The sequence below is a fragment of the Stereum hirsutum genome (assembly GCF_000264905.1).
Source record: "Stereum hirsutum FP-91666 SS1 unplaced genomic scaffold STEHIscaffold_1, whole genome shotgun sequence".
Taxonomy (NCBI): Eukaryota; Fungi; Basidiomycota; class Agaricomycetes; order Russulales; family Stereaceae; genus Stereum; species Stereum hirsutum.
Window position 1 is genome coordinate 1,352,045 of NW_006763131.1, and position 16,038 is coordinate 1,368,082.

Sequence of the window (16,038 nt, forward strand, 5' to 3'; positions counted from 1 at the left end):
CTTTATGCGTAACTTTGAGATGCGAGGGATTCTAATTTTAGTGGCATACCATCTATCTATCCAGTAACCACATGGAGTTCGGCAAGTTAGGAAGTTTACGATGGGCCACATCATTTACACGTGCCAGATGTGTTCTACAAGTTGCGGCGCAATATCATGTCATGGTTCTGTCCCGAGCTCCAAATGGTACTGTTCATAATCTGACATATTTTGAGCTCTGAGAGTACCACACCGGCAGGAGGTATTTCTGCGTACCACAGCATAAAGCGCTCATTCATCATCAAGATGTTCTCCCGCCGCGATCGCCACGAGTGAGATCAAAGTGAGATGCAGTACCAATGAGAGCGGAGCGTAGACATTTCCCTCGACTATATGGCCAAGTATGTGGTAAAACCATGCCCTCCTTTTACTGGCCACCGTTGAGATTATTCGAAAGACAGTACTTCGGCTGGTACTTAAGTAGGATTGAAAGCCCGGCCTGGGAGTGTGGCACTGGTGAGGTACTGCGTCACCGGTACAGTACCGATCAATTGGCCATGGCTTGTTCGGAGCCGTGCCTGTGGCGCCAAGCGTCTCACCCTTTGAAATGTGTTACATATATCACCGCCTGGTCGCAGTCCTCTCTCGGCCTCCTTCTCCTTCCCTCCCTTCCATCTCTACCTTTCGCTCTTCCCTTCATCTCGCTTTCTATGCTTTGTTGCTATTTGTGACGTGCATAGCAATAGCGTAAACCCATAATGGTGCGTACCTCCAGGAAAACCTTTGACCACACGTAGCTTATGGTCCGTCGTATAGGTATTTATCAACAATCAGAAGTTTGCTTGGTACGCACTCACCTGCACTTCAGAAGAAACGTTCTCTAATATGTTCTTCAATCGTCGCACTGAAACAGCGAATCCTGTATCAAAGGCCACCGTTCCTCATCATGCTCCCATACCGACCGCCCATTGTACGAAATCAAGAAGAAAGGCCGCCCTGTATCCCAATGCGAACGCTGCCGCGAGCTACGCAGTACGAAGCGTGTACATTCGAAGTGTACCTGCTCAGATTCACGAGCATCGAACAGCCACGAGACTGAGAAGGCATTTGGGACGAAACGTAAGTGGCCCTGTCATCTGAGCGGGATTTTGCTATCTTCAGGGTCTCCTCTTGACCCGTTGTGATGTTATATGACCGTCTATTCTTACCACTCTTCTAAGACAGAGAAGAGATACATCCCAATCGTTCCTGCGTTACCCAATGGCCTTAAAGACGCGATAGGAGAGCGATCATCGGATACCCCCGTCCAACTGTCCAATCCACGACAACAAGGTAAGATTCAGACACATCTCCATTTGGCACTCAATCTCTTCAGGCAGTGGTTTGCGTCGGATTGCTGACTTCACACGTCCGCACAGTCGAATCCTTGCTGAACCCCTGCCGGTGTGGTGACGTGTGGAATTGTCAATGCAGAACGTACCCCGAGAGCTCTGCTACCGGTGAGAACACGTTTAGACCTGCCGGAAATGGATTGGCCACACTAGCTCGAGCAGCTGCCCTATGTTGTGGCGAGACGTCGCTGTCCCAGCCCGAGACGAATCGGTCCCCGTCTGCTCAGAACGCCCGATTCAGCCTCACTCCTCCATTGTCACACCCTATGCGCAAGCATCGTCGCTCCCCCACTCCTCCACGTATCTCCAATTCGTCATACCCCAAACGTGCAAGGTCATACCAGTCACCGGAAACAGAGTTCGCGCTCCCACCATTACAATTTACGTCTCAAGAGAAGTCCATCGTACCCACTCCTTTCTCGATGCCACCGTTATCGCCACATGATCATCTACATGTTCCCGAACATCCCAATTTCCCTACGTCAATGCCACCATTCAGCACACTCAATCGACTCGCGGGCACAGGATGCACATGCGGTCTTCAATGTGCGTGCCCTGACTGTGCCGAACACCGCACAGACGGCCCCGGAGAAGACGATACTCAGTCCGCGGAGCTCGACTTCGAACTCGGATTCAGCGAAGGTCAAAGCACTCTACGTGTGGCATCATCCGGTCATGCCAAGAAGGATTGCGGAGAAGGATGTACATCCTGCGTTGATGAGAATCTTCGTGAGGTTGATCTCTCCGGAGTCGGCGGAGCTCGTAGCTCACATTCGTGGCACGGTCCCGCCACGGGCACATTTGGCGGGCATTCGGCACTTGAGAGCTTCTTTGCCCACGCAGCTCGTATTCCACCCCCTGGAGGACCCGTGGCCTTACCGAAGTTGTGCTGTGGCGGTTCATGCGGCTGTGGGAAGTCCTGCGGGTGCGGAGGAGAATGCAATGGTTGTTGCAAGGATCGCAGCGCCAGTCCGGGGAGTTCTGGTGGGAATAGGGACGAAGTGGGTGATAAGATCTCGTCGTGTGTGCCTTCTGCTAGTGCAATGGGTGTCGGCGCTAGAGTGAAGAAGTCGTGTTGCTCTTAGCTAATGTAGTCACATGTCTGTATCTTTTCTGGTTCACTTTTGGTTTACTTACTTTTGGGAATCGAACACTTCTACTGGTTATTATTTGTAAATTGCAGTCTCGGCGCCTTCAAATGCCCTTCGACAATGCCACTGTGTTCCAAATCTCGCAATTCTGTTTAATCATGATCTCCGTGCTCTTGAGTATTATTGACGAGCTTGAGCAGTTCACTGGTGTAGAGCACAAAATTTAACGGCGGAGGTTGCGGTAGCCTTCGACACGGCCGGCCCGGAGTTAATACCCCATTAGGTTCCATCCCCTGCTCTAACATTGAGTTCCACAGTATTTACCAACTCCCTCTCGTACTGTAGATAGTTGACTAGTACCTACTTTCAGCGCCCCTGGCTTTCGCCGGCGCTATACAAATGCAATCGATTTAAAAAATAAATAAAAAAAACCCCCCATTAGGGATGTGAAGAGTGTCCGTGTCCGAGTCGTGGGAACTTGTGTCGTTCAACTTCAGGCAGTTGCCGGTCTTCAACGACTGTTCTTGTTCATCTACAACCACAACAGACTCCCTATCCTCTCCTAGTCAACTTTGGTCATGGCTCCTGCAAAACGTAAGAACAAGGGCAAGGGTAAGGGTAAGTCCAAACCTGAACCCGCGCAGAAGCCTGCTGGCAGCGCGCCGACGAGGAAGGGGAAAGCCAGTCCTAGTACTAGTACTAGTAAGTCGGATACCAAAGATGTAGAAGGTGTGTACCACAGCTATGAGATGCAAATGCTCGATTCAGACCGGTGTATATTCTCCTTTTATGTACATTGACTGCTCACTGTCTATCCTCTTTGTTATCAAATGCCATCTTCCCAGACCATAAACCTCCGGCGAAACGTGCTAAGAAAGCACCAGCCAAGAATGTGAAGGCGACCACCAATGGACCACCTAGAAGACTGCAAGGCCGCCTGAAGAATCTTCCAACGCTCCCACTTGATATGCTCTCTGAGGTCTGCTCGACTTTTTCCGACATTGACCATATCAGACACTGACACACACTCCCACCCAACGCGACTCTCATCTGATCTAGATTTTTAGCCATCTTCATCCAAAGGACCTTGTCACTCTCTCACGTGTCTCGAAGGCATTCCGACAAATCTTGATGGATAAAAGTATCAAATGGCTCTGGAAGCGTACATGGAAGAGTTTCGTTGAGGTAGGGGTACCTATATGCCCAGAAGATATTGCAGAGCCTCGTTGGGCGAACCTGCTCTTTGGCGGTGCAATCTGTCATGTAAGTGCCCTGAGTATTTTTATCGGACAGAAGGCGTGCATAGTATATGAACTAAGAAAACTCGATGCCCTCAGTCGTGCGCTGTCTCGAGGGTCATTACGATCGACTTTGCTTTGCGGCGTAGGATCTGCAACTATTGTCTCAATGAATAGTAAGTGGCTACGAACAATCTGTACCGAAAATCGGCCTGTCACACTGACAATCACTCACGCAGCCTTGTGGACTCAGTCGAGGACGATCCGGAGGTGCGCATTACTTCGAAAATGATGGATGATCTGATGATTGTCTGTCTGCCGTGCGCACAATGTACGTTCATTTTTAATGCTACATTGCGTCAGCTCATTCTAAGTCACAACAGTCAATCCTCGGGATGAGAAGGGAGTGGTGTTAGAAGGCGACTTTTGGTGGGACGAGGACGTCATCAAGCTCAAGGACGAAGTCGAAGTTCTCATTCGTGATGTTGCGACCGAAGATATCGACACAGTTCTGGAGAGTTTCAAACAATCAAAGGAGATCGAAGCGGCAAAATTTTCTTCAGTACGCCCTAACACCCCAAACCGGTTCATATAACAATTCTATTAACTCGCGTTTCCGATATCGACTAGCACGCGGAGGAATGTAGCCAGTGGTATGATCGCACGCAGAAGGAGCGCTACCATGCAAAGAAAAGGAGGAGCCAACAGCGATATTTAGAGTCGGTTTTTCACTCCATCTCCTCTAATCTTCAGTGTCACGTCTCATTGTCCGTCTTTTTCTAGCATCCGGGACCGTTGTCTTTCTTTGGGGTATGAGGTGAGGGACGTTGCTACCGTTGCTGAGCATCCCAGGGTATGCTCTGATATACCATTGACCGATGCGTGTAAGTGATCCCTCAATGCCCTCTTGACCCGGAACTCATTCAGCACGACACAGCTTGGGCCCGCACTTTTCCTCTCATCCAAGCTGATTTAGATCGGGCCAAAGACTCAAGGCTTGCACGTCGACAGCAGAGGCGCGATGCATGTTGGGAAATCCTTGCTTCTGGGCTGAAAACTTATCGTCAAAAATTCATCAAAGTAGACGCCGCGTGTCTCCCTCAGAACGAGGATATCAACGAATTCAAGAAGCTGCGTGAGTGGATCGACGACAACGAAGGAATTCCAACGAGCGCCGACAGGGCTTATCGCTTCCTCAAGTCGATGGCCAATGAGCTCAACGCCTGGGGTGCACAGAGGAGGGCCAGTATTCTTGCTCTCAATGGTTTGAATAATTCGGGTTTGGAACTCGCGACGACCGTGTTCTCCCGTTCGCGCTCGAGTTTCCCGTCGCTCGTACTCCTACACGAGGAGGAAGTATTTTCCTGTCGGGGCCCAATGCCCAAGGACCTGCCTACCCTGGACACTACGGCACAGGCCGCCGTTTTGTCGATCCTGGACATACTCAAACTTGATCGCGTCACGACTACTAAATGGGCGTTGGACTGCCTCAAATGTGAATTCCTCTGTCTGAACTGTCCAGCAGAGCTCCCCAGACGACAAGGTCGCCATAAGTTCCATCATGAACCGAGAATACCCCTGACATGGAGAAACGCTGTGAGTCATGGACCGTATTTCTCATATCGATACATTCGCTGACCATCGTTATGGCGCAGGTCAACCACCACTTGGCCTGGTCCCAGGTAAAGCAGGCGGGTCACGACGTTCCACGATGGGAACTCCTAGAAGAGGACGCGAAGGATGATGCCCATAGCGGGTCCGAAGATTATGCTTCTGAAGATTCCGAGTAACTTCGTGCTTCAAAGCTTCAAGCCGGGGCCGCGATTTGCCCTATTCGGTTCAGGATTTCCAGGCAGCGCGTCATCATCAATGTTACAAGAATAGTAGTTGGCATCCGAACATTTCCTTCCCGAGATGGGTTCAGTTCGTGTAGTAGACGTTCAATATCCGCGTGTTTGTTGTCTACAGTCCGGCATTTGAGAGCCTGTCTATCAAGCGTATTCTTCACTTCATTTGTACTATTTACACACAGAGAATATTCATTCTGAGGTTCGCCAGATTGCTATTCGGCTTCTTCGACCTTTCAGATTTCCGTTGCTTCTCATTTGCCTCGAGTTCTTTCGTGATTCACTGATCCATTAGGAAGGAAGTTAATTTTACACTCACAATCGCCTTCCATGCAAGTGTCACTATGCTTCACTGATCAGTGGGCCGGCCCCGGAGACTGAGAACGCTCGGAGTACAATGACAGTATCTGACTGTGATGTGTGCTTTGCTACGTGACATCCCATTTGGGGAGAATCTGGTCTTGTCATGGCTGAAGCGCTGACACGCTGTGTACCACGGGAGAAGGCGACCATCCTGAACATTTTGTTATATACTTGACGGTCTTCATGCTTATCCTTGCATGCAGCGCTCCCCGGCCCCAATCATCCATAGCACCGCGGCGGAATGTATGGTACGTTGTTCGTCCATTCTACGCAATGATTCGCGGTGAACATGACTGAAATCTACTATCTCAGGCAACAGTCCTTCCTCGAGAGCCAGTTTGGCAACTACACAATACCCCACACCCCCACACAGCGTAGCCTCAGGAAGTTCGACAGCTTCGCCTGTCTCTTCACGCACCCCAACGCCACCGCCAGCGGGATCGCCTCCCCGTGTTAGATCCATTGAGGAACCTATCGAGGACCTAGTACTGAGAGCGCGCCGTGAATTCGACAACGTATTCACCCGTTTGCTTTCAGAGCTCGCAGAGGCGAGGAAGGCGCACCGTACCCGCGAACAATTGGAGGAGAGACTAGGCTCCATGCTCTCGGCAATGCGTTTGAATGAGCGGGCAGACGAAGACTTGTCCAATGCGCTACACGAGGTTGCCCGTATTTGGAGGGACAGAGGACGGGATAAGGATGTGGTGGCGGAGCTAGAGCGGATGAAAAAACTTGTTCGGTCAATGGGCCGGGTAAAACGTGTGAGGGTAGTCAGTCCTGGCTCGGAGACTTCGTCAATTAGGGTACGTAGGGTTACAGTATGCCTTGTTGTCTATGTTCCCGGGTTTGGAAATACGTATGCTAACACAACGTCATGGCGTCTTGATGATATGTTTGGTTATAGGCTACGCATCGCACAGCGTATAGAACAAACCGGCCGTCTTCGTCAACGTCGAGTCCATCGAGCTTGCCTACGCCTGAGGTATGTGCCATTTACGTTCTCAAGTCTCTAAATCCTCTTGTCAACGGATACCATTCAAAGCCTATCGCGTGGGGTACGGCGTCTCCTACACCTTCCATCACGCAAGCATTCGCAAGCCCACCGGGAGCACAGGTGGGCCGACAGTGCATCTGGCATTGATTACTTTGTACTCATATCAGCCATAAATAATCTAGATCGCGGGATGGGACGTACCGCAAGGAAACATAAACCAGGTATGACACACCGCCGAGCACATCTTGATTCCCGCGTTGACTAGTCGTCCTAGAACGAGGGTTGGGGCCAATCGCCAGCAGCGCCCCTCATCCTCTCTCCCATTCAAGATATCCGCATTTCTTCGTCTGAAAACGACATCGTCGCCGACTGGAATTATACAAACCCCCTTCCCCGTCTCCCGATCTCTCCCGGTGCTCCTCGTCTCGACACGGTAACCTTCAGAGTCAAGAAACTTCTCGAGATCCGCCTCTGGCACGAAGACAGACACACCTACATCTCCGACCAACTCGTCGCATGCGCCAACACCAATAGCACGGGCGGTTCCGACTCGGGGGACAACGGCAGGACTTTGGATCATGTTATCAAGCTCGTGTTCGAGAAAGCCGTGGAGAGCAGTCCGGTAACGATCTGGCGCTATGCAAAACTCTGCCTGAAGTTGATGGCGGAGAGCTCGCCAAGAGTCGAGTTGAAGGAACCGCCGTTGCTGTATGGTCCTAAGTCGGATGGCGCCCAACAACCTTTGGCGGGTCCACGATTGCTCCGGGCGTTGTTGTTGAGTCGATGTCGCACCGCGTTCGATGCGGGACCAGAAAGGTTTGACCCTGAGAATGTGGTCACGATAAGTGATAGGACTTTCGTGAAGGGTAGGTTGAGGCCGATATACCCCAGTCCCTGGCAGTTGTATATGGCGAAGAAGAGGTGGTATGGCTTGATGAGGTTCATCGGTGAACTTTGGATGGTGGGGATGATATCTGAGCAGATCGTGGTGGATTGTGGGGAGCGATTAATGGAGCGGGCTGAAAGAGATGAGGAAGATGGCGTACAGGCAGTGGGCATATTCTTGATGACTGTGGGAAAGAACTTGGAGGATCAGCGGAAAGAGACGATGGACGGGTGGTTCGAGAGGTTGAGGATTATGGGGAAATTGTGGAGAGACGAGCCCAGGGAGAACATGATGTTGATTGTAAGCCAACTTTCAACCATGCGCGTGCCGGACAATTCGTTGTGAGCTGACGTCCTAATTATCGCAGGACCTTATAGAACAGCGCAAACAGGGATGGGGGATCGATGAGATTTCGAGAAGGACATGGCCCAAGTTATGATCGATGCGGATGTCGCGGCATTAGCCTGTAAGCTGGCGGTGCACGGGTTTTTTCCGTATCTTAGCTAGCTCTTCGGCGGTCCTTCGATGGGCACGCAGCAAAGTGAATAAGTTACAAAACATTGTGAGCACCACGAAAGCAAGGTGTGATAATACAACAAGAGGATGCGGTGGTATAGGAATGATCTTCGGTAGTAGTGCCATGAATCGTTCCAATAACTTCACAGGGTTAAACGCTATAAGCAAGAAGATCCAGGAGTGTCAATTCGAAGTAAAGTAGAAAGTTAATCAAGGTCACGCACTCGTCATCTTATTAGGTTCGATGGTCACGACCGAGTTAGGTTATGGATGAGGATAATAGACGGAAGGTAAACATACCGTGATATACAAAAGTTGTCTGCCGATAAGACAGGTCCACGACATCAGCGCTACGGAACGAACGAGACAAGGTGAGAGTGCCGACCTTCTTCGGGTTATCCGGAGCGGTACGGACGTATCTGTCGTTGTCTGGTGGCCTAAAAATTTAACAGATTAAGACCATGTCGCATCTTCCACCTAATGTAGACACTCACAGCTCCTTCTTCTGCAAACACATCGAGTGATATCGGCATCAACAGTTCTAGACGGGCACGATGTGGCCAGGAGGACAGCTTACTCTGCAAGAAGCGAGCATACTCTGCATCGTCACACATACTGCTATAACACTGAGGACTGGAGACCATTCGTTTCCCAAAATGGAGGCACAAATCTAGTTGTGCGAAGAAGAAATGAGGTTCAGGGCGCCACACGGAGGATAAGTACGCACATGTCCGTTGGTATAAACGTGCTGAGTGATATTTGAGTTAGACCGTGGAGGAATCGCAGGATGTAGAGGAACGCACAGGATGAATCGGAGGTTTCCATTTGTTGTCTGACACAAACTGAACAGCAGGAGCAGAGAATGGGTAGCTTCCGTCGAAGCGGAATTTGAGCGCAAACCTCTCGCTCTGAGTCAAAAGAGATGAGTTACAGAGACGCTAAGGACTGAAAGACGATGACGTACCTTGTACTGACTCTCGCCGAGTACCTCTATCGTGAATATCCAAGTCTCGAGGTCATCTGCCTGCAGTATTTCGATGCCTGTTCGAACAGATGTCGGTATCAAACTAGGTAGATTGGAGTCTGGAGACTCGCGGTAGCATACCAACTGGACAGCCCTGAGACTTAATTTCCGTCAGTTCTTTAGCCAGTCGTCTGTTATTCTTCGAAGCCATATCTAGCGACCCAAGCAAAGAGAACGAAGCAGTCAAGCAATTGAGCAGGAAGTGGCGCTCCGCAGGTTTGACCGCGCTCCTGTCTGCCATCACCGGCGGTCCGCCGCGGCTTGAGCGAAGCCGGTACAAACAAGCACACACATGTCCCTCGCGGTATAAAGGTCACGATTTTCGCGTGCATTCTGGTTTTTCTTCAATGTCATCGTCTCCGCCATAGAGTCACTTGGCTTCCCATTATTTTTACAGAAGGGATTTACAGGCGCTCGTGGAGACGAAGAAGAAATCGCTCGTCACTGTCTGCGTTGGCTAGTAGACAAGGCTGGTCAACATGGATTTTGGCGCGCAACATACTTTTTTTCTTTGCTTCTGTCTTTCTTTTGCATGCTCTTATGCTGCCGTATCTTACAGTACAAGAATTGCGAATTCTATTTCTTTCGCACCAGACATACACACCTACTAGCACTGAGCAGGAAGCATACAAAATCTATAAAATACGGTCGACATCCACTCGAAGGCAGCACGAACCTATACGGCCGCTGCCCCAGTCTGTTCTTCCATCCTCTCCTCGATTTTGTGCACTTCTTCTGTTGTCTTGTCCTCCCCAATCCTCGTCTCCCGATCCTTCGTGATTGCGTCCAAAATTTGCTTCCCCCCGCTATCCAACAACTGTCTTGCCAACCTCGATCCTACGGCCTCCGCGTCCTCCACACTCCTGAGCACCTCTTTCAGCTCTTCCACCACATGCTGCTGTCCATCGATCGAAGTCACAGACCCAACAATCACCAATCTCGCCTCCCGCGATCCTTCGCCCTCATCCTTGATCACCTCTAACTCACTATGCACGCCCACAGGGACGCTACACCCTCCTTCGAGCACACGCAAGCAGGCGCGTTCGGCGAGACATTTCCATTGAGTCTGCCAGTGCGTGAGGGCTTTGCAGAAGGCGATCATCTTGGTGTCGTTGGAGCGGATTTCGACTCCGAGGGCACCTTGGCCAACGGCGTGGAAGAGTGTCGGAGCTACGATGTCGGAGGCGATGCGCCCTCCGAGGTCTTGTCGGACGAGGCCTGCTTTTGCGAGGATGATAGCTGCGAACGGTCCATCGGGGGCATCGAGTTTCGATAGACGTGTGGTCCTGTGGCACACCCAATTCTTGAATTTACGCTAAGCATGGATGGAGTTATGGGAAGCACGTACAAGTTTCCGCGCTTGAAATGACCGAACAGAAATGGCGATGATAATGTCCAGAAATTGGTGGATTAGACGTGTAACTGTAAGAGTGTATATACAGACGTACGACATCCTTGAACACAAGATGCGGGTACTTCCTCTTCAGCTGTGCCACCCTCCGCACACTGCTCGTCCCTATGACGCTTCCCTCCGGCAAGTCATCCAGCGTCTTCACTTCCTTCCCATTCACCTTCAAACCCGCCTTCACGACCAGACTATCCGCCGGATCCTCCCTTTCCAAGATCGCGCCCAACGAGCACCCATCCGGCAGTACCGTCGGAACATCCTTGAGACTATGCACGAGCATGTCGACGATCCCTTCCTTGAGCGCGACCTCGAGTTCTTTGGTCCATAGGGATTTGCCTCCGAGAAGATAAAGTGCTTGCGACTGGTTCTTGTCGCCTGCGGTGGTCATGAAAGATGTAGTGAATTTGTCGGAGGGGAAGGCGTTCTCGAGAGCATGGACGACGATCATAGTCTGTATTTGAGCGAGTTTCGATTCTCGCGATGCGAGTACTACTGGGCGACCCGTCGTTGGCGTGGTGGATGCGGATGCCATGATGTTGAGTGGAGGGAAAGGAGGGAAAAGTAAGGTCTTGCGACTGAGCCGGTGCACTTGATGGCAGCTACTGATGTATGGATCAAATTATGGGCCGTGAGAACGAATTACTTAGACAAGCTTACGATCACTGTAATACTTCGATCGTCATTCGCCTCCAACAATACCATGAAGTTTGCCATGAAAATACCCTCGAGCAGATGGAAAGCATGGGCAAAAGTTACATCGAGTGTATTGCCACAGCAGTGGGTGGCTCGCATGCGACATGAATGGTGAGAATACGCGTGGGGATTTCTCAGTCTACAGTTACATATGAGGTCGACAAGCAGTGGTAGCACACAGCGAACGGAAGAAAGCAACGGGCAGTCGATCAGACAGACATATACTGTGCCATGCTGGGGAAGGGTTAAGGAAGTCAGACGAAATACACGCTGCAAACGTACACGGCACTTACTCAGAGTCGCGCTTCTCTGCCGAGCGCTGTTTTGAGTTCAAGCGCTGCTCAAACTTGGAAAATTCGTCCAAAGCAATCGTCTCTTCTTGGTCAAGTATCTGGAAATAGTATAGGTCAGAATCAACCACAGATTAATAACAGAGAAATGCGTACCTGCTCCACGCCCTTGACCTCAGGAATATAGTGCATGAGCATGCGCTCGATACCCGTCTTGAGCGTGACAGTACTAGACGAACACCCTCTGCAACTCCCCTTCAACTTAACCTGTACCAAGCCATCATCCGTGAACCCTCTATACTCAATATCACCGCCGTCCTCCATGATCGCCGGCCGAACCCTTGTGTCCAATAACTCCTTGATCATCGCAACGGTATCTGTATCCGTGTCAAGGATACGTGTGTCCTGTGGTCCAGCGTTCTCCCTGTCTTCTTCCGACCGGAATAATGGCTGCCCAGAGGAGAAGAACTCCATGAGGATAGAGTAGATTTCGGGCTTAAGGACGCTCCATGGGTTCTCGGAGTCTTTAGATACAGTGACGAAGTCGGGGCCATAGAAGACGGTCTTGACGCCTTCGATGCCCATGAGACGAATGGCAAGAGGTGATGTGAGGGCTGATCGGGTGTCGAGGAATTCTGCAGAGCCTGACTCCATGACAGTAACGCCAGGGATAAACTTCAGAGAATCGTCATTTGGAGTTGTCTCGGTCTGAATAAACATTGAGCGCGCTGACGTATAATGTCAGTAGTGCAGCTGTATGCTAAAAGAATATCTCAACGCACATAAGGGAGGATTTATCCGACTTGTCGTAGGGGATGTCGTGGGTCGTACGCCGGCCGCAGTGGCAAAAGTAGATCCATGGTGAGCGGAGCACCTCGATGTAGAGCTGAGGTTGCGAGCAGCCGCCACAAGAGCTGTTGATCTCGGTGGACGACAAATACGTGCTCTAGCTACTCCTGAAAGTGCTTTGAACGATGAAGAGGCCATTGGAGAAAGAGACATGATGGTTGGCTGCAAGGTGGCGAAGTCAGGATTATAATATGAGCTCAGCGATGACCCAATCCTTCAGTGAGTCAGCAGTTCCTATAATTTCACGTGAAGTGCCCATCCGACAGACTGGCGCCATCACTATGTCGTTTGCAGTGACGACTCGATTCCTATGTTTTCTCTGCTGCGTCACAGTGTTCTTGCCAGCACAAATTCTTTCTCTCCCCCATCACCTCCCTCATGGAGGGCTCGGATCCTGGTGCAGACTCTGTCAAGACCACCTCATCTCTGGTTCTCTTTTTCTTATTTACTCTTGCATTATGGCAGCTCCTGAGACCTCGAGGAACACCCACACTTCGTACTGTGGCAATCCTGGTGCTCGGAGACATCGGTAGAAGTCCGCGCATGATGTACCATGCAGAGAGCTTTGCGAAACTTGGCTTTGACACATATCTCGTAGGCTACCGAGGTATTATCCTGCACAGGCTTTGAAGGGCTTTCTTGCTAATTGGTTCGACAATGCTCAGGATCGAAACCTATTCCCGGACTGCTATCCTTACCACGCGTGCACTTCTCTTACCTCCCCACCCCGCCGTCAAAAGTTGGCCGTCTCCCTTTCATTATCGTGGCACCGTTCAAGGTCGTCCGGCAGACGTTGACAATACTCATCACGTTGCTGTGGCGTCTCCCGCATGTTCCTGAGTTCATCATGGTCCAAGTATGTTGTGGATCTACTGCACGTCATCTTTAAACATTCTGATGGAGATATCCATATAGAATCCTCCAAGTATACCGACTCTTGCGCTAGTGTGGCTCTTTGCCAGGATTCGTGGAAGTAAAATCATTATAGACTGGCACAACACGGGATATAGCATCCTCGCTCTCAGACTGGGGGACGAGCACATACTGGTGAAACTTGCAAGGGCGTCAGTATTTCCTCCCATTCATGTTGAATATAATAGTTACACGACGTTCTTTCCAGGTTTGAGGCGTATTTCGGCCGTTCCGCCTATGCCCATTTATTCGTTACAAGAGCCATGCGCACAGCTCTCGTCGAAGAGTGGCATCTGCAGTGGGTAACAGAATTCTCGGTCATCGTCCTGGTCGGCTGACGATCTGGACTCTTAGAGGCTTAGGAGCTGTTTTACACGATCGTCCTCCGTCTTACTTCCATCGTTGCACTCCATCCGAAGTTCACGAGGTAAGCGTCCGTGACCGTCTCAACTAACAGGAGCTCAACCACCTCACCCAGCTCTTCCTGAGATTATCTCCTTCATTACCACAAAAATTTCTTCCCGAATACTCCACGCCATATTCCACACCATTTACCCACATCTCTAATCATACACAATCCTCAAGCTCTCGCCCAGCCATACTCGAACAGCTCAGCATGCCGTCCCTTCGTTCGGACCGTCCCGCTATTGTCGTGAGCAGCACCAGCTGGACCCCCGACGAGGACTTCTCCATCCTCCTCAAAGCTCTAACTCTATACGAAAAACAAGCTCGGGAAATAAACCGCGTCTTCGAGGCAGAAGAGCAAGATGCTCAGGCTCATGGCGAGCCGCCCAGCGTGAAGGGAAGGCTTCCTAAGCTGCTGATGATTGTGACCGGGAAAGGACCATTGAGGTCCAAGTACATGAACGAGGTTCAGAGGCTACAAAATGGCGATGAAGGAAACGAACCGTGGGAGTGGGTCCAGTGTATCAGCCTGTGGCTCGAAGCACAGGATTATCCACTGTTACTCGGTGAGTTATGATCTCCGAGACTGTCGATATCGAGGATCCTTTCGGCATCCGGAATGGTTTGTCTGAAACAGGTCACTCCCGAATCGGGGTGCGATCGACAGCAGTTACGCAACTCAGACCTCTTCACTCTGCCTGCCAACGGTGTTCACAGGCCGGTGTATTGTTCATTTTGCTGATTTGGACCTCTCTTTGATGTAGGCTCCGCTGATCTAGGGATTTCCTTGCACTCGAGTTCCTCGAATATGGACCTACCGATGAAAGTGGTAGACATGTTCGGTTGCGGCCTGCCTGTGTGCGCTCTCGACTTTGCTTGGTAACACACTCTTTCTCTTTCAGTTCTGACCAGGCAAATGTCTAATCGACGTACTTCCGTACACAGCCTTTCAGAACTCGTGAAAGACGGAACAAACGGTCTTGTCTTCAACTCTGCCGAACAACTCGCCAAACAACTCGAGGTCAGGGCCACTTCACACTATCTCGGGTTACGTTTCCCAAACCACCGCTAATACTGTCCACATTTCTTGACCACGTCATACACAGACCCTTCTCTTATCCTTCCCGGCCTCAAAAGCCCTCGACAACCTCCGATCCTCTCTCCGTCGCGCTTCCAAGGCGTCGATTACCTCGCACGAATTGAGTAGCGTAGGCGAGGAGCTGGACAGCGATTGGGAGTGGAACAGTTGGGACGATAACTGGGCGAAGGTCGTGAAGCCTTTGGTGTTGAGTGATGTGCAGGCTGGACATGCCGCAGAGTACACTTTGCGGTGAAGTTGATATAGAAGTCAGTGCAAGGCTGGTCGCCGCGAATCCGGTTGGGACTTGCCAGTCTTCCAACCACTATGACTCTGGATCTCAGACGGTATGTTCTTGTTTCGACTCGAACCTCTCTGTCGTTCTTCCGACGGGCGGTGTGGCTCCGTATCGGGGCACTTTGCAGTTCGACATGTATGCCGCGATTGGCAGACTTGTCTTAGCGAGTGAGGAGAGATACTCGAGCTCGGGAAGGTCTCCGAAATGACATATTCAAGTCGTTGATTGGCCAGCGGCCACTCGGTGCCCCGATCGAGGTCGAATATACACACCTTCTTTCTGATGTCGGAAAAGTGACATTTGGCTAGTTAGGCATAGCAGAGCCTAACGCACGGGAATTGGGATAGTTATGCCTGCTTAGGCGGTCAGTGTAGGCCAGTAAGGGCTAGCAAGGCATAGGTTGGAATAATGTGTGCCAGCTGCGAAGGCCTGACCGGGCCTGACAAGGGCTGAAGATGCCTGGTCAGCCTTCGCACGAGCCGTAGCCATGTCTGGCAACGACTGAGCACACCTATTTGTCAATATTCAGCCCATCTGTTAGGCACACCCGATAGTGCTTTCTTTTGCATTTCGGACAATTTCTCGGGCAAGCTGCGAGGCCTGTGGTGAGAATGAGCAACACACGATGTGTATACCAGCAAGTGAACTACACATTATATATAATATGTCTCCCCATTATTATACTCCACGATGACGCAGTGGTCATCACACCGGCGTTTACGCGTGCGACTTACTATGAGGTCGTCAGTTCGAACCCTAGCCTTCAAAGTCTGAGT

The 16,038-nt window shown here is 50.8% G+C and overlaps 6 protein-coding genes across 6 annotated transcripts; 3 read left to right on the forward strand and 3 right to left on the reverse strand.

The window, feature by feature from the left end:
- The first annotated feature begins 683 nt into the window (after positions 1-683).
- Positions 684-2,573, forward strand: STEHIDRAFT_117193 (uncharacterized protein). The gene is made up of 5 exons (XM_007298606.1): positions 684-740; positions 796-824; positions 893-1,098; positions 1,204-1,311; positions 1,398-2,573. Exons 1-5 carry the CDS (start codon positions 738-740, stop codon positions 2,453-2,455), a joined length of 1,404 nt encoding a protein of 467 aa, XP_007298668.1. The 5' UTR covers positions 684-737; the 3' UTR covers positions 2,456-2,573.
- A 466-nt stretch (positions 2,574-3,039) lies between these two features.
- Positions 3,040-5,748, forward strand: STEHIDRAFT_164457 (uncharacterized protein; the record flags this gene model as incomplete). The annotated part of the gene is made up of 10 exons (XM_007298607.1): positions 3,040-3,190; positions 3,307-3,440; positions 3,521-3,724; positions 3,799-3,875; positions 3,939-4,030; positions 4,083-4,261; positions 4,330-4,418; positions 4,483-4,583; positions 4,637-5,295; positions 5,355-5,748. The coding sequence occupies 10 exons, from the start codon at positions 3,040-3,042 to the stop codon at positions 5,487-5,489; spliced, it is 1,821 nt and encodes a 606-aa protein (XP_007298669.1). The 3' UTR covers positions 5,490-5,748.
- Positions 5,749-8,312: 2,564 nt separating this feature from the next.
- STEHIDRAFT_88837 (UBC-like protein) lies at positions 8,313-9,542 on the reverse strand. The gene is made up of 10 exons (XM_007298187.1): positions 9,411-9,542; positions 9,270-9,346; positions 9,109-9,213; positions 9,033-9,053; positions 8,883-8,975; positions 8,800-8,810; positions 8,691-8,742; positions 8,606-8,624; positions 8,530-8,536; positions 8,313-8,463 (listed from the first exon to the last, which is right to left on the reverse strand). The coding sequence occupies exons 1-10, from the start codon at positions 9,478-9,480 to the stop codon at positions 8,457-8,459; spliced, it is 462 nt and encodes a 153-aa protein (XP_007298249.1). The 5' UTR covers positions 9,481-9,542; the 3' UTR covers positions 8,313-8,456.
- Positions 9,543-9,893: 351 nt separating this feature from the next.
- Positions 9,894-11,279, reverse strand: STEHIDRAFT_88841 (porphobilinogen deaminase). The gene is made up of 3 exons (XM_007298188.1): positions 10,778-11,279; positions 10,678-10,688; positions 9,894-10,615 (listed from the first exon to the last, which is right to left on the reverse strand). Exons 1-3 carry the CDS (start codon positions 11,267-11,269, stop codon positions 10,006-10,008), a joined length of 1,113 nt encoding a protein of 370 aa, XP_007298250.1. The 5' UTR covers positions 11,270-11,279; the 3' UTR covers positions 9,894-10,005.
- A 2-nt stretch (positions 11,280-11,281) lies between these two features.
- On the reverse strand, positions 11,282-12,716 carry STEHIDRAFT_88844 (HIRA-interacting protein 5). Its single transcript, XM_007298189.1, has 5 exons — positions 12,503-12,716; positions 11,877-12,448; positions 11,724-11,821; positions 11,395-11,664; positions 11,282-11,339 (listed from the first exon to the last, which is right to left on the reverse strand). Exons 1-4 carry the CDS (start codon positions 12,705-12,707, stop codon positions 11,640-11,642), a joined length of 900 nt encoding a protein of 299 aa, XP_007298251.1. The 5' UTR covers positions 12,708-12,716; the 3' UTR covers positions 11,282-11,339; positions 11,395-11,639.
- A 399-nt stretch (positions 12,717-13,115) lies between these two features.
- STEHIDRAFT_47713 (beta-1,4-mannosyltransferase) lies at positions 13,116-15,220 on the forward strand (the record flags this gene model as incomplete). The annotated part of the gene is made up of 10 exons (XM_007298007.1): positions 13,116-13,176; positions 13,235-13,425; positions 13,485-13,633; positions 13,690-13,779; positions 13,836-13,908; positions 13,960-14,226; positions 14,269-14,452; positions 14,651-14,765; positions 14,832-14,907; positions 14,993-15,220. The coding sequence occupies 10 exons, from the start codon at positions 13,116-13,118 to the stop codon at positions 15,218-15,220; spliced, it is 1,434 nt and encodes a 477-aa protein (XP_007298069.1).
- Positions 15,221-16,038: the final 818 nt, after the last annotated feature.

What these genes read in the sequence shown, in the direction of transcription:
- STEHIDRAFT_88837 (XM_007298187.1), bottom strand. Translation starts at nt 9,480, where the DNA reads ATGGCTTCGAAGAATAACAGACGACTGGCTAAAGAACTGACGGAAATT. An exon ending in GTCTCAGGGCTGTCCAGTTG is followed by an intron (nt 9,347 to 9,410) that starts GTATGCTACCGC and finishes CTGTTCGAACAG; the next exon opens with GCATCGAAATACTGCAGGCA. An exon ending in ACGTTTATACCAACGGACAT is followed by an intron (nt 8,976 to 9,032) that starts GTGCGTACTTAT and finishes TCGCACAACTAG; the next exon opens with ATTTGTGCCTCCATTTTGGG.
- STEHIDRAFT_88844 (XM_007298189.1), bottom strand. Translation starts at nt 12,707, where the DNA reads ATGGCCTCTTCATCGTTCAAAGCACTTTCAGGAGTAGCTAGAGCACGT. An exon ending in TCGGATAAATCCTCCCTTAT is followed by an intron (nt 12,449 to 12,502) that starts GTGCGTTGAGAT and finishes ATTATACGTCAG; the next exon opens with CGCGCTCAATGTTTATTCAG. An exon ending in AGGTCAAGGGCGTGGAGCAG is followed by an intron (nt 11,822 to 11,876) that starts GTACGCATTTCT and finishes TACTATTTCCAG; the next exon opens with ATACTTGACCAAGAAGAGAC.
- STEHIDRAFT_117193 (XM_007298606.1), top strand. An exon ending in AACAATCAGAAGTTTGCTTG is followed by an intron (nt 825 to 892) that starts GTACGCACTCAC and finishes GCACTGAAACAG; the next exon opens with CGAATCCTGTATCAAAGGCC. An exon ending in GTCCAATCCACGACAACAAG is followed by an intron (nt 1,312 to 1,397) that starts GTAAGATTCAGA and finishes ACGTCCGCACAG; the next exon opens with TCGAATCCTTGCTGAACCCC.
- STEHIDRAFT_88841 (XM_007298188.1), bottom strand. Translation starts at nt 11,269, where the DNA reads ATGGCATCCGCATCCACCACGCCAACGACGGGTCGCCCAGTAGTACTC.